The sequence below is a fragment of the Cryptomeria japonica genome, chromosome 9 (assembly GCF_030272615.1).
Source record: "Cryptomeria japonica chromosome 9, Sugi_1.0, whole genome shotgun sequence".
NCBI lineage: Eukaryota > Viridiplantae > Streptophyta > Pinopsida > Cupressales > Cupressaceae > Cryptomeria > Cryptomeria japonica.
The window spans coordinates 236,796,071-236,820,514 of NC_081413.1; the positions used below are offsets into that span (position 1 = coordinate 236,796,071).

The 24,444-nt window shown below is 38.7% G+C and overlaps 1 protein-coding gene across 1 annotated transcript in view; it reads left to right on the forward strand.

The window, feature by feature from the left end:
• LOC131076960 (uncharacterized protein C16C9.01c) overlaps positions 1–20,366 on the forward strand; it is a 174,595-nt gene extending 154,229 nt beyond the window's left edge. Inside the window, exon 11 of the mRNA XM_058014312.2 lies at positions 19,900–20,366. Within this exon, the coding sequence (XP_057870295.2) occupies positions 19,900–20,012 (113 nt within the window). The 3' untranslated portion in view covers positions 20,013–20,366. The remainder of the gene's footprint in view (positions 1–19,899) is intronic.
• The last annotated feature ends 4,078 nt before the right edge of the window (positions 20,367–24,444 follow it).

Below are 24,444 nucleotides of genomic sequence, written 5' to 3' on the forward strand. Positions count from 1 at the left end.
TCTCATGAGTATCCCGATAGTCAACCTCTTCCTTTAATTGAGGGTCTAAAACGCATGCTTCAAAGTGATAAGAATGGAATTGATATTTTGCGTGGTATTTCACACATTGTGAATTCGAACGTGATGCCTATGAAGAGTTGTGCTGAATCTTTAGGTTATACACAACCTCCTACACAAGTCAATCATTCTATTCCTTTGACCACTTCTATTGCTAACATACCTACCTTTACATCAAACATAATGGCTACTTCTATACAAGACATTCCTCCTGTGATCACTAGTCATGGGGGCAATCCTCCTTCTTCAATTAACCCTATTCCTTCATTCAATCCGACTTCTTCATTCATTCCTTCAATAAGTGTTCCTATTACATCTTCACAAATGAACATGACGCAAGGGGGCAATTCATTTAACCATTCCATTCCTCCTTGTAGTGTTCCTCCTATCCAATCATCCCCTATGGTTGACTATCATAGGGTCCCACCACCTTACTCTTTACCTTCTTTCAATAACATCACACCTCCATCTCAATCTAACACACCTAATATGAACTCTTCGACTGAAGCTACCATTAATAATCTTGCACAAACTGTCTCTTCTTTACAGCAACAAATTGCCTCTATGAATCAATCTAAGTTTAGTGTGCCCACATTTGATGTTGCGAGCCCACTTTCTCTTGATATTGTTCGAGCTATTCCTCCTAAACATGTTGAAATCCCGCATTTGGAGCTTTATAATGGTAAAGGAGATCCTCTAACACATGTTAAGACTTTTCAAACAATATGTACTAATTTTGCTTATGACCAAAGGTTGCTTGCAAAACTATTCACCAGAACATTAAGAGACAAAGCCCTACAATGGTATTGCTCGTTGCCTTCTTATTCTATTACTTCTTTCGAACAACTTGCAAATGCTTTCATTCAACAATTTCAAAACAATATAAGTCCTAAAGTTACTTTGATTGATTTAATGCATTGTAAACAAGGTGTTAAAGAAAAAGTGACTGATTTCATTGGTAGATATAAGCATTTGTATGCTCAAATTTCTTTTCCAGTGCCTGATAATGATATTCAAAGAATCTTTATTTCTAATTTGCAAAAAGATATTCGAGACAAACTTCTGTTTTCTGAGTTTACTTCTTTCCAACAGTTGTGTGCCACTCTTCACAATTATCAACTGACTGTGAGTCAAATGGAACAATCACATCCTATGGCTCCGAGTGATAAGGGTGATAGCAGTCAACAACCATTTGGGAAGTTTAAACCGAACAGAGATTCCATCAAATTCAATGAAAACATCATCAACAACAATGTGAATGCAGCATCAGGTGTGCCTCCTATTTCTAAATTTTTCAGGAAAGAAAGAAAGTATACTCCTTTGAATGAATCATTGCATGATATTATGAATAAGTTATTGGGACAAAATGTGCTTACTCTTCCTCCTATACGACAAATTGATCCTGCAAAGATTACTTCACCTTATTTTGATCACAAAGCTTTTTGTCACTTTCATCGTCAGCCTGGGCATGATACTGAAAAATGTTTTTCTTTAAAGGGTAAAATTCAAGATTTGATTGATAATAATACTATTTCTGTTTCTGGAGTGAATGATAAAGGCAACACATCTGTAGCTCCTCCTAACCAAAATCTTCAGATTTTTACTGATCCATTACCTTCTCATACTTCTCATACCTCTAATGCGATTGAGGCTAATGATTCTTCTTTCTCATCTGATGGTCTTGTGTCTATGACTCCGAATGTGATTAACTTTGTAGAGCAGCAAGAAATCCCTAAAGAACCTTCCATCACATTTGATTCTAGTGAAACCATTAGAGCACCTGATGGTCCTTTATACGTAGTTGCAAAAGTCAAAAATACACCTTGCCGTGGAGTGCTTATTGATCCTTCGTGCATGGTTAATGTTATTACTGAAGAATTTCTTTTTACTTTGCAATTGAATCAAGTGATCTATGACAAAACAGATGTGATTGTGAAAATATTTGATGCATTTTCTTCTCCTGCAATTGGTTCTATTACATTGCCTATTGAGGTTCATAATAAATCTCTTGATGTGAACTTTGCTATTATTCCATCTTCCGAACAATTTCGTGTGAAGCTTGGCTATCCTTGGCTATCTTCCATGAAAGCTATTGCTTCTCCTATTCATAAGTGTTTGAAATTTCCCCATAATGGTGAAGTTGTTACTGTCAATCATAGTCTCTTTAAACCAGCTGAAAGAACCTCTAGTGTTCCTATTGATTACTTTTGGCCCAAACAATTCCAATCTCTTCCTCCGCGAAGTGATCATCTTTTTAAATCTTATCAAAAGTGGAAAACAGATATGATCCTATCTCTAAGTGAACCTAGAACACCTAAACTTGACATTCCTATCATTCTTGAGAAAGAAATTATTCCTTTGAAAGACAAAACTAATGTCTTTCCTCAAGAAGATTCCCAACCCGTCCCCATGGATGTGACTATGTCTATGCCTAATAAATCTTCTAAAAGTAGACCTATACCTCCTTGTCATGATGGACTTGGTCTTCTTCCTAAACCAAGAATTCCTCCTTTATATGGAGCAGTTCCTCCTCCGTCCTTTTATAGAGAGAAGAGACCTTCTTCTTCTCCTATTATCCAGCCTAAGAGACCACAACCTAAACACCCAAGTGATAAGGATGAGAATATTCCTCCTCCTCTATCTTCTACACTTCCTACTAAGACTAGACGAAATCGTTCTGCACGTGAACGCCGACGAAAGCGTCGTCTTAGAGCTCAGGCAGCTGCTTCTCAAACTTTGCAATCTCCAAAAACACCTTCAACAAGCATTATTCCATTTTCTCCTCAGCCGGACATTGAGCCTAAATCTCCTAAACATAAGATGCATGATGGTCTTGATCCTGTGCGAGTTAAAGATCCTATTTTAATAAATCTTGATGATGATATAGATGAAAATGTTACTCCTCTTGCTTCTGATAGTGAATATGAACTTGTTGATGTTGATAACCATTTATCTAATGAATTTTCTAAAGCACTTATCCTAGACAAGAACAATGTGGCTTGGAACATGAACATAGCCCTTGTTTGGATCTTGTGATAGCTCCATCTGCTGTGTTGGATGTTCCTCCTCTAGCGTGTTCCCTGCCTTCCCGAAACATTGATCAGCAAGATCGGGGGGTAGATGACGTGCTAGACTAGTTACATTAGCATGGCAGATTCTCTCCTCCTCTCTTGTGTTACTTCTTCTATATGTTATTCTCATTCTTCTATTTGTTGTCCTTAGTGTTGTCTACTTGAGGACGATGCAAAGCATTGAGATCTCTCGGTCTCTCTCATGTTGACTCAAAAGACACATGTGTTCCCTTCTTCTAGGTGACCTTCCTTGATTGGGGAATGAAGAACAATTATGCATACATACATATGATATATACATGACTTATCATACAGCATACTGACCCCGAGGAAAGCAAAGTCACCTCGTGCTTTGTGTTTTGTGTCTATTATCCTTGGGTTTATCTCACACTTGGGGGCTAAATCTTTGCGATAACGTGCTCCTTTTCCTTTCTCATTTCTTATGTGTATCACTACGTTAAAACAATCACCCCCGTTGAGGCGTGTGCGATCGCTTTAACGTAGGGGGGCATACACCCTGTCTATCCTTTCAAAGATACTTGAAAATTTCTTGGCAAACTTAGCTTTGTCTTGAAGATTTTTGGTATTTCTTTTGCATGACTCATAGTGAGGGAACCTTACTACTGACAGTCATGGTTCTCCCTCGTGATCTTCCCTTTTACTTTGTCAATCGAAGTCGTAAGATCCTTAGTCCACTGGGGGCTTGGTGTGTCTTGCCTCCTTGACGTGGTGAAAGTCTTTCAACGTTGTTTCCTTGTACTTTACCGGAAGTATGAGCATACATACTCCCGCTAAAGTGGGAGCTAAATGTAGCGTCCTAAAATTGCGACACTTGCAATTTCGACTGCATTTCGGTCTTCACGATGGCGACGCAACACGCAACCTGAATGGAGACCCCAAAACTTGCTCACGACACTGAAAACTGCATTTTTCAAGCACCATTGGCCTGAACCTCCTTGCACCCCGCTGTCCCGGAGGTGGGACCAGAGCGCCCAGCGCCCTGGTCCCTGGGTCCTATTTTGGGCCCGGTTTCCTAAGTGATATCGGGTCTTTTTGATTGCAATTTGGAAATATACTTCCCTGGTCGGCCTAAGGTCGGGAAAATCAGTCTATCAGCCCTAATTGACAAGTATATAAACTACATTTTTCTCTCTCATTTGGCATAGAAGGACATATGTGAAAAGCGTGGAAACTATACTCAAGCATTCAAGCATTCAAGCAATTGATCATTCCAAGTCTCCATTCAAGGCTAAGTGTTGCATTCAAGTCAAGGATTCAACCATTGAAGAGGAGATCACTTATTACATGCTACATACTACAACATACAACATCTAAACCTTTGCACATAAGGATACAAACATCCTTAGAACAAGGTATTAGTACTTGTTTTACATTACAATCATTTACATTTACAGCACTTGCTCATTTCTTGGTTAATTCCAAAACCGGGGTTTGACCTAAAGGCAAACCCCTAATCCCTAACCCCCCAATCGTCTTCGCTTTTCTGTGTGTAGGTTGTAGGTACGCGGCTGAGATTGAAGATTTGGAATCCTTGTGCAGAGACGAACCGATCCCACTTCGTTTCGCGGATTTTTCGGAGGACCGTGGCGCCGGGCGCCATCGTCCCGACAACTTTTTCTCAAATTTGCAGGACAGCGCCGTATCGACATTCTACTGCTAATTCCAGGTCCGCAGCTTCATCCTATAACCTAAACTCAGTTTATAAGCGAATCTTTATGACTTTCTATGCATCCTTAGCTTAATTTCCTTAATCAACATTCTTTACAAAAGAGGGTAGCTTTGCTTTCCAAACCCTTGAAATTCATTTAGCATCCAATCTTACATTGTGTGGGATTGAATCTTATGAGTTTCAACCCCTCTTTTGAATGTAAAGTCTTCCTCCTAAGTGAAAACCCATCGAATCCTAGCGAACCTCCCTTCTCTCTCCTCGGAGTTAGAAGAGGGGAGACCAACTAGGGTTCGACCGCGATTTTCCGCTTTACAATTACAAGCTCTGTTTCTTCAAGAACAGGTACAAGCAGCAATTCAAGCAAGTATCTAGGCAATTTCTCAAACAACAAGCCAGGCTAGTTCATCAAGCCTCTTGTCAAGATTTCAAAATTCAAGAAGGACGATGGCTCACAATGCTCCTCCTCCTCCTCCTCCTCCTCCTCATGTACTTAACGGCGCTACTTGGCTAATCAACAACCCATCACCGTTGGAATTTGCAGTCTATCACGACATGCCAAAGAATCCAGAGCACTTATGTTCCAAGTTCAATGTCAGTGATTTCAATCGCACAGCAGAAGATCATATCAAGATGTTCGAACACCTTCTTCGTAACAGACGAATCGAGTATGGAGATGTAGCATGTAGACTTTTTCCTTACTCATTGGGAGAAGAAGCATACTTTTGGTTCATTCACTTGCCTACAGGGTCAATCAGAACTTGGGACGCGATGAAAGATGCATTTATTGCAAAGTTTGGTATACCAACCACGCCGGCTGAGCTGTATAGACAATTTGTTGAAATCCGAAGGAGAGAACATGAGCCAATCACTTCTTTCAACAACAGGTTTCACCGTGCCTACACAATGTTGCGACAGCCCTACCTCATTGCTGACCCAAGGGAGATCTATTATGGGAATTTAGATCATCTCACTGCTATGTTCGTAAGGACACATCCTATCCCGAATGATCTAAACGCAGCATATGCAAAGGCTATTGAAGTTAGTAAGCACATGGGACAGAATATTACTGGGCCACTACTACATATGGGACCTGTCGCAGCACCAAATCAAATGCAAGCAGTTGGTATGGCGTTGGCCAACCAGACTCCAGTTATGAATCCGATTCCACAAGCAACATATCCAAGCGTACAGCCGACAAACCAGTTGGTCCTTCATCCTGGAGTTCCGATTTCACAAGCCCCACCAGCACAACCTGTGTACCTGCAAAACGCAACAAACTCATCAAGAACATAGGAAGAGAAGGATGAAATGAAAGAGTTGATTGAACAAGTCAAGAAGCTGTCAACCGAAGTAACTCATCTAAGGAACCAGAATAATCAACTCCAAAGCATGCAGAGGGTCAACCACGGCCAACATACGAATAATCAAAATTTCCAAGGAAACAACAATCAAGGTTTCAGGAATAATTATCAAGGAAATAACAACCAAGGCTTCCAAAGGAGACCATGGCACACTGCTCCTAATAATGGAAATGTGGTGACGCCACTAGATAATCCATCAAGTTCTCAAAATCGAGAAAATCATCCTACCAATAAAGTGTTTTTAGTAGAAGCAGCCTTGTCCAGTTGGTGTAGACTTCACAATACAAACCAGCATTCTGAGTTGCAGTGTCCTGAATTCAAAATTGCAGCCGACATATTCCAGCAGGAGATGCGCAGCAATGATCCACCTGAAAATTTGCCCACGACAGGATACGAGATGGTCCCAACTACACGGTATGATCAAGCCATGATTGTGGAAAGTTACAAGTATTCACAAGAAGAAGATAATCAGGCTCAAAATGGGAGGTTTCCACCAGAATCTGCTAATGGACCGATGGTACCTCCAAGTTCTCAGTTCCCACCTGTATCAGCAAATGAACCTGTTGAAGACTCAGAGTATTATTTTCCACCATTAAATAATAGTGTCCTAGTTGAAGGGATAAAGGAGGTATTCCACCAGTCCTCAGGAGGCGTGAATCAAAGAGTATACCATAGAAATCAGAGAAATCAGGAACCCCTGACTACATCGATTCCTCTGAACAATTTCTCTACTCCGTCGGATCCACAGGCTAGTAATAATCCAGAATATCCACAACATGCGCTCGAATATAGGCAAAAGAATGTTGCACCTCCCAAGAGCGATGAAATGAAAAGATTGGCCACATTGGTGTTGGAAGAACTCAAGAAGGTTAAAGTTAGCCTGCCACTCTATGAGCTACTCAAAGTCTCAAAAATCAAGGATGCAGTGATTAATAGCTTAAGCGAGTCAAACACAGCAAGGTCGAATGCTCAGAACTTGGCCAACAAAGCTCAGGCTACCATCAATATGACCCAAGAGGAAGTTGAAAACAAAGAACAATCCGAACAAGACGAATGCATGGTCCAAACTATAGCCTTCCCAGCCAAAAAGGAAGATATGTTGGAAGGCAAAGTATTACTCAAAAGAGGCGAGACTAAGAAAACTCAACCCGCCATCAAAGAAAGCCTCACCTCTAGTGAAATTCTTCCAGAAAAAGAAGTTGCCGTTAAGAAAGATGTGGTCAAAAAGGGGAAATCCCCAAACAAGACGAATCACTCAAAAGAAGAGAGCCCAACAAAGAATAACAATCTGAAGATGAATGAAGTGAAATATCAAGAACACAGTGGGGATTCCTCAGTCCCTTCCCAAGGAAAAGATGAACCGGCCCCATTCCTACTATCAGTTAGAATTTTTGGGAAATTATTACACAATTGCCTCTATGATTCAGGAGCTTCAAGTAATATGATGCCCCTGGCTGTCTGTCAAAGACTAGGTATAACTCCCGCTCCTACCAAAAGAAAAGTCACTCAGCTAGACAAGACAGAAGTTCCAGTCATGGGCGAGTTGAACAATATCCATATGCAATTAGCTGCAGATCCAAGGGTTCAAAATTTCATAGACATATCTGTCGTGGATATTCCTGATTCATATGGGATGCTCCTAAGTAGAGATTGGTCACGAAAGTTGAATGGGTATGTGTCAACCGACTTTGCACATATGTGGCTACCATTGAGAGGAGTCCCTAACCAAATCAAAATCGACAGCACTCCAAGATTGAGACTTATGATAACCGAGTATGGGGAAGACAATGAAGTCCTGTTCTTAGAGTCGGATTTGGGGATTTACAAGCCTAAAGTGGGAGACGTCCTGATGATACAAAACGAACAGTATGGTCAACAAGAGGTGATGGAGTCTACAGAGATCATCGTAGAAAGTGACCAAGGATCCGACCAAGAAGATGAAGGAATGTTTGAAAATTTCAAAAAATTCGTACATAGAAACATCCAGCAAAGTGTACAACTTGGTAACTTGGCATCCGTCCAAGATCTGCTCCTTCCTAACTGGTGTAGGATACATAATGCTGTCCATTCAGAACTATCCTGTGCTATGTGCCAAACTGCATTAGAACAAGTATACAAAAGAATCCCGCAAACATTGATTATAGAAGAAATTCAAGATTCAGAAGTTGAAAGCTCCTCAGAAGATGAAACTCTGTCCGACACATCAACCGAAGGCCAGGAGAACCAAGAGACGGAAGATCTGGGAAATGCAATATGGACATTAAGGTTCGATGGTTCTAAGTCCAAACAAGGATCTGGAGCGGGCTACGAATTAATTAGCCCGATAGGAGAAACTTACCTTGCCGCTCACAGATTGCAATTTCCTTGCACCAACAATGTAGCTGAATATGAATCCTTGATTCATGGGTTATTGTTAGCTATCAAAAAGAAAGCAAAAATATTGCAAGTATTTGGAGACTCAGAAATAGCTATAAGACAAATCAGAAGGCAGTATGTTTGCCATGACAAAAGGTTGACCAGATACCAAAATCGAGTTTGGGACCTTATTGAGAGTTTTGAGGCCTGCAACATCAAGTCTATATACAGACATCATAAATCAAGTGGCTAATTCCCTTGCACAGGCCGCCAGCTCTTTGATACCATTAGCAATGGAAGGATTGAAGAAGTTCACAGTTGAATTAACCTCAGTTCCTTCAGTCCCTGATAACATCACCAATTTTCAAGTTTTTGAAGATGACAAGCACATATTGGATTTCCTAACCAACATAGATGTCTTCCTAGCCCAGATCATTGATGAAGAAGAAGTGGAGGGAGCACAATTGGATGCTGAAGGAGTTTTGAATTTGAAGACAAACACTATTCCAAAAGGGATGGTAGAGTTAGAAAGAATTTTTGATCCTGACAAATTGAAAGAAATGAAAAACCACAGTATGGAAGGGAACATGTGCGACACAATCAACGTAGGTGATAACATACAAGTCAAGAATGTGTTCATCGGAAAGACTTGCACCGCAGCTGAAAGAAATGGAATCCTAAAAAATATGAGAGATTTCCCAGATGTCATCGCATGGAGTTATGAAGATCTCAAAACCTATGACACTGCAATTATCACTCACACAATCCCTTTGAAGCTAGGAAGCAAACCATTTAGGCAGAGACAGAGGCTGGTTAATCCTCTATTGGAACCTCTGATATATCAAGAAGTTAAGAAGCTGCTCTCAACCAAAATCATCTTCCCAGTAAGACATTCGACGTGGGTCGCCAACTTGGTTCCTGTCAGAAAAAAGAATGGAGAGATCAGATTGTGTGTTGATTTCAGAAATCTCAACCGAGCTTCGGAAAAGGACAATTATCCGCTACCATCGCTGGATGAAGTGTTGCAGATTGTCAACGGGTCGCAAATGATGTCTTTTTTGGATGGATATTCAGGATATAATCAGGTTTTGGTCGAGCCAGAAGATCGACTGAAGACTGCTTTCACTACCAAATGGGGTACATTTGCATACAAAAGAATGCCTTTTGGACTTATCAATGCCGGGGCCACATTCCAAAGAGCCATGGATATCGCTTTCAGAGACTTAATCGGAAAATGCATTATTATATATATGGACGACATCACTGTTTTCTCCAGGAAAAGAGAAGATCATGTGGATGACTTAAGAAGAGTCTTCCAAAGGTGCAAAAGATATGGTGTGTCTCTCAATCCAAAAAAATGCATATTTGGGGTAACAGAAGGAAAACTTTTAGGGCATGTCATTTCAGAAAGAGGAATCTCCATTGATCCTGAAAGAGTAAAAGCTATATCAACTATCAATTTGCCCGCTAGCAAGAAGGAACTCAAATCATTCTTCGGCAAGATCAACTTTGTTAGAAAATTCATCACCGGATTTGCTGAGATAGTTAGACCCTTGAATGAGATGCTGAAAAAGGACGCAAAGATCGAATGGTCACCATAGGCCAAAAGGGCATTTGAGGAAATAAAAACGGCAATCGCAGAAGCGCCAGTATTGATCAGTCCTGATTACCTCAAACCCTTCTACCTATATTCCTTCGCTTTTGACTACACTTGTGCTGCTATTCTTACCCAAAGAAGTGAAGAAAGGGACGAGAATCCAATTGCATTTATGAGCACCCCACTGAAAGATGCAGAACTCAGATATCCCAACATTGAGAAACAAGCATACGCACTGGTCAAAGCCATTAAAAAATTCAGAGATTACCTCTTAAGGGCCAAGATTTATGCAATAGTACCAAATGCAGCAGTCAAGACTCTCCTCATGCAAAATGAACTAGGAGAAAGAAGAGGCAAGTGGGTCGCCATTATCCAAGAATTTGATATTGAAATCCAGCCTATGAAACTTGTTCGAGGACAAGCTTTGGCGCAGACATTGGCAATTGACAGACCAGGATTAGTCCAGCAAGTTTATGAATTAGAGGATGTCACCCCCGATGAATGGTACAAAGATATTGTGACGTACCTACTCAACAACAAGTGTCCTGCTCGCATGACACCCACGTAGAAAAGAGCATTAAGAATAAAGTGTCAACATTATATGCTTCAAGGATCCGTTCTATATCGCAAAAATCACGAAGGAATATATCTGAGATGTGTGGGCAAAGATGAGGCCAAACAAATAATTGAACATTTTCATTCCAAGTTTGGGACCGGACATGGAGCCAACCTAGCAACAGTTCATCAGATACTGAGAGCAGGATATTACTGGCCTACACTTTTCAAAGACACATTTAATCATATCTGGACTTGCCACACATGCCAAGTCGCAGCTTTCAGAGAAAGAAATCCTGCCATGCCGCTAAATCCAGTGATCGAGGCGAGACCATTTGCCAAATGGGGAATGGATTTTATTGGTGTCATCAACCCCGCATCCTCAGCACAACACAGGTATATCATCACAGCTACTGATTATTGTACCAGATGGTCGGAGGCACAAGCGCTCAAGGTATGCACTACCGAAGCCGTAATTAAATTCTTAGAGGAAAACATTATCACAAGGTTTGGATGTCCTTATGCACTAGTTTGCGACAATGGCTCAGCCTTCACATCATTGAGATTTTCGAATTGGGCTTTTGAATATGGAATAACCCTCAAATTTTCATCAAATTATTATCCTCAGGGTAATGGGTTAGCTGAGTCAACTAATAAGAACCTACTTAGTGTTATCAAGAAGCTGCTGGAAAGAAGTCCGAGAGAATGGCATACCCAATTGAGATTTGCCCTCTGGGCAGACAGAACCAGGACCAAGAACGCATTAGGATTTTCACCTTATTTTTTGGTTTATGGCCAAGACCCAGTTTTCCCCATGCAACTCAAGATCCCAACCTTGAGATTTATTCAGGAATACATGGAAGACACTGATGCTGTTCAAGCCTGATTAACACAATTAATGAATCTTGAAGAAAAGAGAGATCAAGCGTTAGAAAATTTTGCAAAACATCAAGGAGTTGTAAAACGATGGTTCGATCGACAAGCTAGAGTCAAGGCTTTCCGGATCTCAGATCTTGTCTTATACTGGGATAAAGCACACGAGAAAAGGGGAGAGCATGATAAATTTGATAAGCTGTGGAAAGGCCCTTATCAAATTTCAGAGATTTTGGGAGAAAACGCATTCAGATTGAAAACTTTAATCGGAGAAGACATCCCATTGCCTGTCAATGGGAGGTATCTCAAACATTATTTCCAGTCTTAGGATGCCCAAGGCCTTCCCTTGTACACAGCTAGTTTAGTTTGCTTTCGTTTTTTGTTTGTTTGCTTTTCTTTCGTTTTGGTTTGCCTTTCGCTTTGTTTTGGTTCTTAGTTTAGGTGTCTTGTCTTAGGTTAGTTGTTTTGTCTTGAGGGGTATCCATTTAAAATTGGGCGATTTTGTCATGAAGCACTCTGACTTCTCACTAGGTTGATTGGTTGCATTTGGACAATTATGAGGTCTTTTGGAAATACAAAGGGGTTTCTTTTAATAAAACTTTGAGTCAGGTCGTATTTGCAATGAAGCAAGATTAGCTTATTGAGCTCAGGTATTTTTGTCCTCCAGTTATTATATCTTTTCACGCTTATAATCTCCGAGTCATTATGGTTTTCAGGCGAAGCTGTGATCAGTGAAAAATCTAAAATCTGACTTCAGCGCCACCGCAATCCTCAAACCCTAGCAAGCTTCACTGCTTACAAGCCAAAAGAATTGACGAAATCAAAAAGCAATATCAAAAGGAAAAATGAGAAAGTGAAAATAAGAAAAGAAAATGAGCTGAAAAGAAAATATCGAATTGGCTAAAAGGAATATACGAATAACTCCATCGGGGCTATAGACGCCTGGCTAGCAATGGAGCAATGTTCGTGAGCTTGCGGCGATAACCTCGTCGGGACTATGGACGTCTGACTGGCAGCGAGGCTCTATCCAGGATGCTTTTGGAGTGCAGATAAACTACGTAGCTTATCACAGGGGAACCTGGAGATCATGATTGTCTTGTCGAAGGGAATTAACTCATTTGCACACACATGGGTAACTGTGGACTTGATACTTTGTCTCAATATGAAGATCTCTTCTTGTAAGTGTTGTTTAACTCTTTGTTTTATTGAGGGGGGTTTTTTGAGTTTTCTTCAAGAAAGATTGATTCCCAAATGTTTACCAACATTTCTCAGTGGTGTTGCCAGATGTTGTGACCATTTCACACATCACCCCATTAGGATGGGGACCCCCTCTTTTTCGCTTAGTTTTGCCTGTTCTTCTCTCTGCTTTTTTGGGATTTTGAGTGAGGTCTATCTAGACTAGGGCTAAACCCTAGAGGGGTTTCTTTTGAATGTGTTTTTAAGCCAAGTCTAGTCAAATTTTGAAGGTTATTATGTATCCTCCCGAGGATTGGGATTGAGATAGTGAGCTCATATGTCTCAGGTTAGGTTAAGTCGGGATTCTGTTTGGGGTAAATTCGAATTTTTGTCTAAGTGTTAGCATTTTGATGATGGAATTGTGTATTCATTTTTTCTAGGTAAATTTTGACCAAATTTTTTGGAAGCAAGACAACTGATCTTGGCCTTGAAGATGACCTAACCCTGCATGATGAAGTGATTTGAAGATTTAAATTGTGGATATTTTAGCTTGAAAAGGTGAAATCGCCCCTGTCCCTCTCCCAGGGACCAAGGCGAAAATGTTATTTAATGCATATTTGTCTCTAACTTCCTTTAATTGTTTTGTGCAGGGTCGCCAGGGGAGATAATTGGACGTGAATTGAAGATTTTAAGGATTTTGAAGGTTTGAAGATGATGAAATTGAAGGATTAAGACAAATTCGCTCCTGTCCTCCACTGAAGGACCAAGGCGAAATGGCTTGTCAGGGTCATTCTTGGCCTTGATTGGTCAAATTGAAGCGTCAAAGGCACAAGGAAGGATGAAATAAGCATAATTGAATATCCAGATTTAGTTAAAAGCAATGAAAGGTTGAACTCTTTGTCTAGCAAGATGAATTCGCTCCTGTCCCTCACCAAGGGACCAGAGCGATTTTCTTCAAATGCACCTTTTTGGACCTTTCACAGACTTGAGCTCTTGTTCTTAGCTTGAAAAAGGATGATATCTTCCCCAGCAAAGGGATTTCGATATAAAAAGTGAAAAGATTTGGCCTTGAGGACAAAAGGCGCTCCTGTCCCTCACTGAAGGACCGGAGCTTGAATTCCAAATTTGCATTATCCTCACAAGATTTAAGTAATTTCGCGATTTGAAGATGTCAAGGGAAGTATGTTTTATTCGTTGAATATAACTTGAGTGGGCTACAAAGGAGAGAATCAACCCAAGTTGCAATAGGCGCTCCTGTCCCTCTCCAAGGGACCAGAGCGATTTTCTCACAAGGCAAATTTCTTGCAAGGGTAAAGCAAGTTTCACGTTTGAAATGAATGAAGGAGAGACTAACAAGGGTGATTGTGATCGAGGACGAAGATAATATAATTGATTTAGAAAGTCTTGTAGGGAATTCTCAGGAAGTAACAGAGAAAAGGAAGGCCACGAAGATGTCCAAGATAATCAGAGATGAGACAGGATCCAGGAAACTGCAGATAGCTACACCAGCAGTGGACAAGTATGAAGGTGAAATCCTCGCAGAGGAGTATGATGTAGAAACATTTGAGCTTGGTCCACTCACCGCCGAGCAGACACTGGAGGAGGCAACTGATTCATTTGAGGCACTTAAAGACAAACTTAAGGAAGAAATGGAGAAAAATAGAAAGCTTGAGAGAGAGAGAGGTGCTTGGAGAGGCTACTTTAGCCATCTCAATCAGCCTTTGGGACGTCAGGATCCAGCAGTATCTCCTGTGCAAGCACTTCCCCTTGAATCAGTTGGTGAGGCAGAGAGAGTCAAGAGCTTGGTCCAGCTTATGAGCTCTTGGATTGACAAATCCCATACAGTTGCTGTTGAATTTGCAACAAGAATGATGCAGACCATCCACCGAGCTATCCAGGTTCTTGAGATCATCCACAACCTAATGATAACTGTAGCTGCTTTCGCTCATACTAGAGACGTTATCATTCCTGTTCTACAAGTAATCAGGCAAACACCAAGGAAAATCCTAGCACAAGAAAAGATAATGGATGGAGGAGCTCATAATTTACTCCAATGGTCAACCCTACTTCAGATGAAGGAAGTTCTTTTTGAAGACATCAGCACCAAATGCAATCAAGTTGAAGAAGTCATCCATCCGATTCAGGACAGGGTGTTTGAGGTATTATGTACTATTCTTGGCAGAAGGATCGAAGTTGAGACAGATGTGGATCTTCAAGAGTTGGAAGAAAAGGTCAAAGTTATCTTTTGCAAAGATGAGAATGTTATCACAGATGAGCAACGGGATCAAATGTTTGCTACCATGCTCCTGATTGAGAAAATCAAAGAACTTGAACCTGGATGGGATGCGGCTCTTCTCAAGGCTTTCGATTAGGTCATCCACTTGGAGGAACGAATGAGGAATCTTCTCGAGATTCCTATTGCTGAGATTGAATTGTGTCTAGATTCGTTGCATATGCTAAGAAAGAGCATTGAAAAGGGAATAAGATTCTAGAAGAAAGGTTGTTGTAGATGATATGGCACCTTAATTATCATTGGTCTATGTTTCCTAGATTTTTTGTGCCAATTAAATATTTGGCTATGCATTTAATATTGTTCAATAAAAAGGGGACTTTTGTAATAAACCCTAATTAGGGTTTAGGTGTCATAATCTCAGCCATTGATCTTCTATTGATCTGGGCCGTTCATTGTAATTGAGGATGCTATATATACCCTCACTCATTTTCATTTTGTCATTAGAGATTAGATGATTAGCAATTAGAAGTTAGAAGATTAGAGCTTTTGAGAGAAGAAAGTTATTTTGTAGCAAGATTGAGCATTGAAGAAAGAATTTCAAGAAATTGTTGTCTATGTTGGCTTTGAGAACAATAAAATATTGAAGTTATGGTGTTTTATTGCAATTCTCGTGGCTATCTTCATGGTTGTTTACTTTCTTGAATCATTCTCAGTCGAAATAGTATTTAAGTTTGAAGGACTAAGTGTTGGGCTTGATCTTTGGTGAGATTCACATTCCAAACCACTAGCTTCTTACTGATTGAAAGGACGCCTTGTGTGGTCAACTGGAGATATTTGGATGGCTTGAACCTTCAATCATTATTGAACTATTGATATGTATCTTCATGGTAGTATCGATAATTCTTAATGATTCGAAAAAAATCATTATTCACCTTAGAAGATCGCATCAATTCCAGTAAAGTTGTAATTCCTTGGCAATACTGAAATTGGTAAAATCTTACCAAGTCTAGCCCACATTGAGTTATTCTTAGGATTAGATTAGAATATATCTCTTGCAAACCCTACCTTTTGATCTTTTTGAGAACTTGTTAATTTTAGAAAATTCTGCAATTCAGAAACGTAAGGCCCCTTGATGAAACAACATTCACAACGACCACTGGTGCTTATCCACACTTAGAGACCCTACATCAAAGAACCTTGGAGTCATCCTGATTGATCCTTTTTCGCGACATCTTCAGCAATCAGAGGCTTTATTCAAGAGAGGATAAGGTACCCTTGGGTATTTTATTCTGTGTTAGGCAGTGTACAAAATACACGTCAACAGGATGACGAGGGCCCATTTTTTGAGTGAAATGGAAATTCCCAGCAGACTGTGCATTGCAATGAGCACATATGAATCCAATAGGCTAGATTGTAATAGAGAACTTATGAAGGTGGACAACAAAAATAAGTCCAATAAATTCTGGTTCAATAGCATTCTTGTACCCTCCGATCAGGAATTGATAGCGGTCTAGCTAAAATTCCAGAAATATATACAAGTAGAGCGGGCAGCAAGTTGAGATATTTGGAAAAACTATTTGGATGGTGATAAAGATTTTATATTATATAAGAAATATCTATTTTGGGCAAAAACAAAGATAAAACACAATGCCCAAAGATAGTTATTTCCTCAACAAGAAAATCACCTTTTTCTATCTTGAGTTCCACGCAATTCACTTTTTGAAGGAATTTAATTGCTAGTAGTTGTAGAATTAGCTGGGATGTGAAATGCATCCTTTACTAGGTATGGGGTATGCATCATTTAATGGATTATATCTTGGCCATTCATCCAGTTTTGAAAATCTATAAAAGGGAGCCCGCTCTCTCCCATTTTTGTAAGAAGCTTAAGGATTGTTCTTGAAACTTTGCCAAAATTAATACTGAAAACTGTTTGCACAATGGTCTATGTATGATTTCATGTGAGTGCATGGTTCTCCTTCTTCCCATTTGTTTATTATTGTTTATGTATGTTAATATGGAATGGGTTTTGAGTTAGTATCTGATAGAGTCTTTTTTTTATACCATTAGGAATTAGCTGAGTGTTATTTCCTATGCATGGTTAGGCTAACCATGTATGAATCTTATTTGGATTGTTGGATGTTGTATTGGAATGCTATGTATCTTTGGAATTCTATGTATGCATCTTAGTGATTTGAAAATCTGTTTAATCCCTTGAAAAGTGCACTAGCCTTTGCTGAGTTGTGTTAAAACTGGCAAAGCAAGGCTTTCTTGTTTAAAGACTTTGTCTACTAACTTGAAAACTATTTCATCTAGGATAGGTTAATCTCTTTAGCCCATCCTTTTGCTATTTATTTTCAAAATCTGTTATAAAAGGTATCTAACACAACATCATGAACATTGAATATTTGATGGTTGTAAGCCCTATGAGGTTGTAAAACTGCTTGTAGAACCTATTCTGAAAGTCTATCTTTTCAGAAGACTTAAGTCCCCTTGTGTTTACCAACAAAACACATCAACACTGAGTTATCCTTAGCAACTCAAGCCCTGATGTTATGAACCTTGAGGTTATCTCCCGCGATCAACCCAAATAGCACTAGAGATCTCCTTATTCAAGAGAGGGTAGGATATGCTTAGCATTCTATTCTGCGTTGATTGAAAGTGCAAGCTTTTGCCATCAACAAACTTATCATGACTCTCCCTTGTCAGTATTATTGGCGGGTTTCTACTGTTAGTGCTAATACTTCCTTGGTTTCTCTTTGGAGTGACCTATGTATTCAGTATTTGTTCCTATTTACTAGCCATATGGAGTGGTTGTATTTTGGTGAGATGGAGCTTTTACCATATAGACACTCTTACATTCTAGTTTTGTGGAGGTGACTTATCCTTGGTTGATCAATTCTTTAGACTATTGGCACCTATATTTTTGACTAGCAATTTACTTTTGCATGGTTGAGTAGTGTTGTTGGGGTTACTCGTGCAAATTCATGTGCCATCTGTACTTTGATTGTCAAATTTTTTGTCTTTGTTTGCCATTTGTTTGTTCGAGTAGTGTTGTTGGGGGCGCTTATGCATATTTGTCATCTTGATCGGGATCATCGTCTTGGTTTTAGAGGAGGTTCTTTATTGAGCACTATAATAGTTATCATTTAATAGTTGTCTACAACTTCTTCGTGCTTCAAAGGATGTTCATCAAGTTCCTATTCTTCTAGGATATTTTCTTTGAGGCTTCTTAGTCCTTCATTCTTTTTTCTGCAGTTTTATGTTTTTTTTGTGCTTTACATCTCACTTTTGGAGACGGGCTTTTCTCCACATGGTTTTCGTCCTTTTCTCTACTTAGAGAGACCTTTTTTTATACATAAGTACTAATCAGGCCTTTAGTTCTTGGGACTCATCTTGCATTTATGCATTTAAAGTTTTTTACTTCACTTAGGGGGTGGGGGGAGGGAGGTTGGTGTTAGAGCATTTTAACAACTAGATATGTTTTTTTTCTTAAGTTCACTTAGTTGTGCTTATAGTTTAGCTTTGTGCTTTTAGTCTAACTAGAGTTGAGCTTTTTTAGCTCCTCATGCTTGCACTTTAGTTTCTCTATTTTTGGCTTAGGGCATCTTTGTGCTTTCTTTATAAGCACCTCATTGTACAATTGTAATTCATTCTGTATTCATGCTTTTGAGTAATATAGCATTCATTTGTGCAGCTCTCTTTTGTGGAACGTGTTTTTGTTTGCCATTTGATGTTGCAGGTGCTTGTGTTGCAAAATTCAACATATTATTGTGTTCATATGGAGAAACATAGGGATTGAGGGGCATCAATTTCCACTTCACATTTTGTAGTCTAGGAGCCTTAGAGGCTAATTGTCCTTTCAACTTTTTGTTTTATTTTGTACTTTTAAATGCAAGTTATAATTGCCTAGACTGAAAATTTTAGACTTGTTGAGAGTTTGAGATTAACTGGCAACATTGGATCTTTATTTGTCTTATGTTTGAAGTTTGCTTCTCTTTTAATGCACTATACTTGACGTGAAGTAACAATTGCAGTTATTTGTGGCTTTTTGAGTATTTTCACATATTTAACTTATGATGCTTTTCCCATGTTTTTCTTGTGTTAAACCGTGTTATTAAATTCCATCCACACTTTCAGATTGTTGTGTCAATGCCATGTGAGTGTATTGCTACTATGTGGCAGACTGTTTCCACAACTCATCACTGTGTTGGCAATGGGTCACAAAACACATGCCATTCAAAACTGTCACTGACTGATAAATAACATAATTGCAACAGTTTTTGAATTACACCATATATTGCACAATCCCGATGGTAGTCTACTTGAAGACGCACTTGGTCTTTTTGGTGCCTGATCCCTTCCACATCATAAAACAGGAAAAGGCGCTTAAATAGTGTGCATTTTAAACCAATGACAATGTACCATAATAGTTAAATTTATAGTAAATCACCCCCAATGTAAATTTAAGAGTCAACGCAGAGCATTCATATACAGCTAATATTGTTTGCTATTAACCATGCTTACATCATTATATGAAGTGTGCCAAGCATAAAGGTCATCAAAAAATTGAAGAGCCAAACTTAATCGCAGTCCCCAAATCATCACATGTTAACATTTTGTCGAAAGTTGACCATACAACAAATTATAGTTTAATCTAGTAGCAGAAGGGTGGAGTAATACAATTGCTAGAGTACCGTGTTCATCTAAACCATTTGTATCTTTGCATGCAATTTTGGTACGAAAGAAATTTTTGCATCAGGTAGATAATTTCACATGGCTGCAAAGTTTTGATTTTTTCGCAATGGCCTTGAATTTTCAGTGTTCTACAACTTTTCAAAATAAGAATACAGTTTAACTTTTTGCTATTTACATTCATTTTTTGTGCATTTAAATATTGCATATTTGACACTGATGCTGTTGTTACTTCTCAGTGGCAGAGTATGAAGGTGTTCCGCCTCCACAATTATCAGATTGGAGGAAACAAGCGCAGATGCGCCTAGATATGCTCAGGCCATATGCCAAAAATCTTTTCCTGCCAATGTAATCATATGAAGAATTCAATTTATGTTTCTGGAATCTTTGTACGTGGACAGTACTCTTAGGATGGTCGTCTAGAGCAAAAATCGTTTGAAACTTTAAGCTTTGTTGATAAACAATATTTAAATTATTATTAATTATTTTAAAAAGTAAGGTCTAGGCATAACCGGGCACCAGCTTCATTCCTCAAGCATTAACACAGTCCAAGTCTGTAAAGTAAACGGCCCAGTGAGGGTTTATAGTTTAGGTGTGTGGCAGCCCAGCAGGGACTTGCATCGAAGTGGCTGATTTAACAATGCCATAACTGAACCATCACACCATGCCCATAATGACAATATTTAAATAATTATTATTATTTTTTCAAATTTTTGTGTTATATTTGAAATTGTAACGGATAACAGCAAGCTACACAGGCAATTAGATTTTACCATACAAGTTAAAAGTTAAAATATTTATCTTGAAGATAAAAATATATATTGCTTCAAACAAAATAAATTGCCACAACAAGAGAAGTCATAACCCAAGAAACAGCTAAAGGTTGCCTATACTCTTCTCGAATCAGAATAGTTGAGAAACTATATTTAAATATATCTGAAGTAGAATATCTCAGATGGGAAAGTAATAATTCAAAATTTAAGAGATCTCTTGTTACGATAAAATCCAAATGGTAAATTATATACGATAATAAAGACAGACAAGCGATGCACTACACGATTTATATGGCTTGTGCAAGTATATGGGAGGATGTATACTATACGTCACAACTCTTAAAGTTATATTATTAATTTAAACATAGTATAGGTACCTCCTACGTATCAAGTTTTACCTTTTTTAAAAGCTTTGACCTTAAAGTATTATGTAAACAACATAGATTTTGGTGGTTGTTGAATAAAAATTTAGAAATAGATTAAAATTCATCTTCATTGAAATCCTTATTACTTTCTTTGTTTATATTCCCAGCTTGAAAGGTATTTGATTTGCTTCATCATCTTAGCATCCTGGCTGGGAGAAATGCCTTCGGATTTACTCTAGTTATGATTTTATTTTAGTTTTTCCCCTTCTGGTTACCTGATTTATAGTGGTATTTTGGATGCTGGAGTTCCCCCCAATCCTTATATTCTGCAGTGAAATCGATTTTGACTTGATGTTTTTGCTTTAGATGTGACTGAGATCCTGTACGATCTTTCACATATAATTGAGACAGAGAGCTTTGAGTGATTGGTTACAGCTAGTATATTCCTTCAAAGTCAGTTCAAGCATGATACTGCTGCTTTGGTGTGGGCAAGCTCCTAAACGGGCGGAATAAGATTAGGATTAGATTGTCTGCTGCTGGGAGTTGGCTTGCCTACTGCTGCAAACATTTTGCATCAATCCTCATCCACCGCATAATCAAAACACTTACGTTCTTTGTGATAACTCTATGCTTATTCCATCCATTCTGATGACATCCTAGAATGTTTGATCTGATCTCTTGGTGCCACAGGAGAATTCAAGTCGATGGAAAGAAGCATTTAAATCTGAAGGGGCTTTCAATCAATTCTAGCATCTGTCGTTGTGAGAATAATCCAACATGAATGAAGCCCTTATAGTAATCTTTGAGCTGCAATGAAATCCCTTCTCAAAAAGATCAAAGTTGTGTTTGTTACAGAAAAGGAAGGAAAGTAGATAGGTGGTATCATAGTTCGGAAAAAAGTTAAAAACAAAAATTCGTCAAGGCTCGGGAAAAAACTCGGCAAAAATTTGCTTAAATTTATTTAGAAATGCCTTATTTTTTTTGGAAAATTCAGTGAGGAGATGCATCTAATGAGTCAATAAGTGAGTATACAAAAGAAACAAGCTGAGTCTGGGTATATTTGATTGATTTAAATGCAAATTGGGTGCAAAATGACATCCTCTTGTGGAATGCTGATGGCTGATAGACTAAAAGTCTAAAACAAAATGAAATAGCAAATTGTTTTTGTAAAACTAAAATTAAATACTACATCAAAACATTTTACATCTTCCTCTACTTAGCTCTAGTGAAAACTAGGGGAGAGATAGAACTAGAGACTCTAGTCCTAGGAGTCTGATGTGGCTCCTCCACCTCGCCAAAATGAGGTTGATGGTAGCACCCCTCGCGGGGGTTTGAGGGTGAGAGAGAGAGAGGGGTAGAGAGATAGGTCTAGATCTTGGGGGAGAGAGGAGAGAGTGAGATAGAGTGGTAGAGAGAGGGGATAGAGGAAGAGTGATAGGGAGATAGATAGGTCTAGAATTCATGGCAGATAGAGAAAGCGAGATAGAGAGAGCGAGAGAATGTTAATAGGAACCTACTGATTACTGAAATTTGACTAAGTCTGAGGGGATAGAGGAAGAGTGATAGGGAGATAGATAGGTCTAGAATTCGTGGCAGATAAAGTGAGTGAGATAGAGAGAGCGAGAGAATGCTAATAGGAACCTACTAATTACTGAAATTTGACTAAGTCTGAAAAATTTAAAAGATCTTCTAAAACCTAGAATTTGCATTATAACTCCTACAGATCTGAAACCACTCTCAAATATCCTGCTAATATATGCATGAAATATAACTCAAATTTTTTTGATATGTTTGGGCCTTTTTTTTAATACAGCGGAGTTTTTTCGAGACTCACCAAGTTTTTGTGAAAAAACTCGCCAAAAACTCAGCAAGTTTTTCCCAAGTTTTTGTGTGAGTTAATGACATAAATACTCGCAGAACAAAAATACTCGCAAGTTTTTCAAAACTTGCCGAGTACTCTGCAAGTATTCCGTAACGCTGTCTTTGCAAAGCTAACCCCTATTTTTATGGTATGAATCTCACAGCAGAGAAGGGAAAGATGAAGAACACTGCAAAGGAAATAAAATTTCTTTCAACTTAATCTAGGCTAATCTAATGCAATGCAAACACAACATAAATTAACCTAGATTAATACGTTGACAGTTGTAGGATTAAATACTGTACTAGGGAAGTAATGAGATGGATAAGGTGTACTTAGCTTTAGGTTCAATGAAGACACATTAATCTGTTGCAGATGCTGAAATCGGATGTCCTGGGAATGATGAATCTCCGTCTGTATTTTGCCTTGAGATCAGAACAGTTTTCTATCTCTGTGAGGATAAAATATAAAAAAATGTGGGTCTAGGTCATTTCTGCAGATTGAGATCTGATCTTTGATCACAGACTTGATCTGATACAATGCACACTCTTGATTCCTGCTAGCCTGATTCTCTGCTGTCTGCTTTGCACTGATGATTAGCGGTATTTTAAAATACCTTTAGAAGGCTGTTTGATCATGAGGGTACATATTCTCCCGGGTCAACTTCCTGAAATGAGTGGCTTTACAGTTTTGTGGATGATTGAGGACAACAAACCTTAAACATGCATATGCTTCTATGATGGTTATGCAGATCTAAATTCATTTTAGGTGTTCCAATATAAGTGCTCCTGTCATGCAACTGATATTCAAATGATTAAATGAATGCAATTGAATGTCTTTAAATAAAAGAATATAGTAATAAATAATGCAAACATGTATTGAGTCAGCTTTAAGTGGGAAAAAAATAGGTGGAAGCTGGCTAGAACTTGAATTTGAATTTTAAAATTTATGGTATCAGATCTATGGGTGTGGGATCAATCCATAAAATTATAAAAGCAACCCAATTCAGATATCATCATTTTTCTTTCATCACATATAAGAGGTTGTGATTCTGTGTTATAGTTCAAAAGTTATGATCAAAACAGTAGACAGTCATCTTTCAGCCATCAGAATCAGCTTAGTGCTTTAACTTTTGTTATTTTTTGATCCTATTGCATGAGGACACAACAATTACAAAGCACATGAGAAATGTATATGAATGGATGGGTAAAGATCAAATGCATAAGAATGTGTGTAAACAAGGATATGTAAAAGAAGAACAGGGAATAAACCCAGTATCACACAAAATTACGCCATTTGTTAATATGTAATTGTATCAATTCATTCTCTCCAAATAAACACAAAACTAAATACAAATTGACAGAAGTATGCAAATTTCACCATTACAAATACACAGAGTGGGTTGTGGTTGTGCCTTGGAGAACCCTAGATTTGAAACGGTATCATATACTTCAAAAAATATGATATTCATGTTGGAAGCCCCCAATGAAATGGTAAGTCGACAAGGGGGATGGTACATAACTTTGATTAATAGATGAAAGAGGGCACTGGAAGAAAACAAGGTGAAAGAGAGTTCGCTAGACCTGGAAAATGAGAATACGAAAAGCTTAGATGTCACTAGGATGGATGTATGTTTGCGGGCCAACAAATATCCCTTGATTTTGGAAGTTTTTTCATAATGTATTTCACGTTCAAAACTTATAAGGTCTTGTTCCATCACATCCTAGAAAAACATTCTAGGGCCACTGACTTAGATAGGGTTGGAAGTTCATTTAGACAGGAGAATAG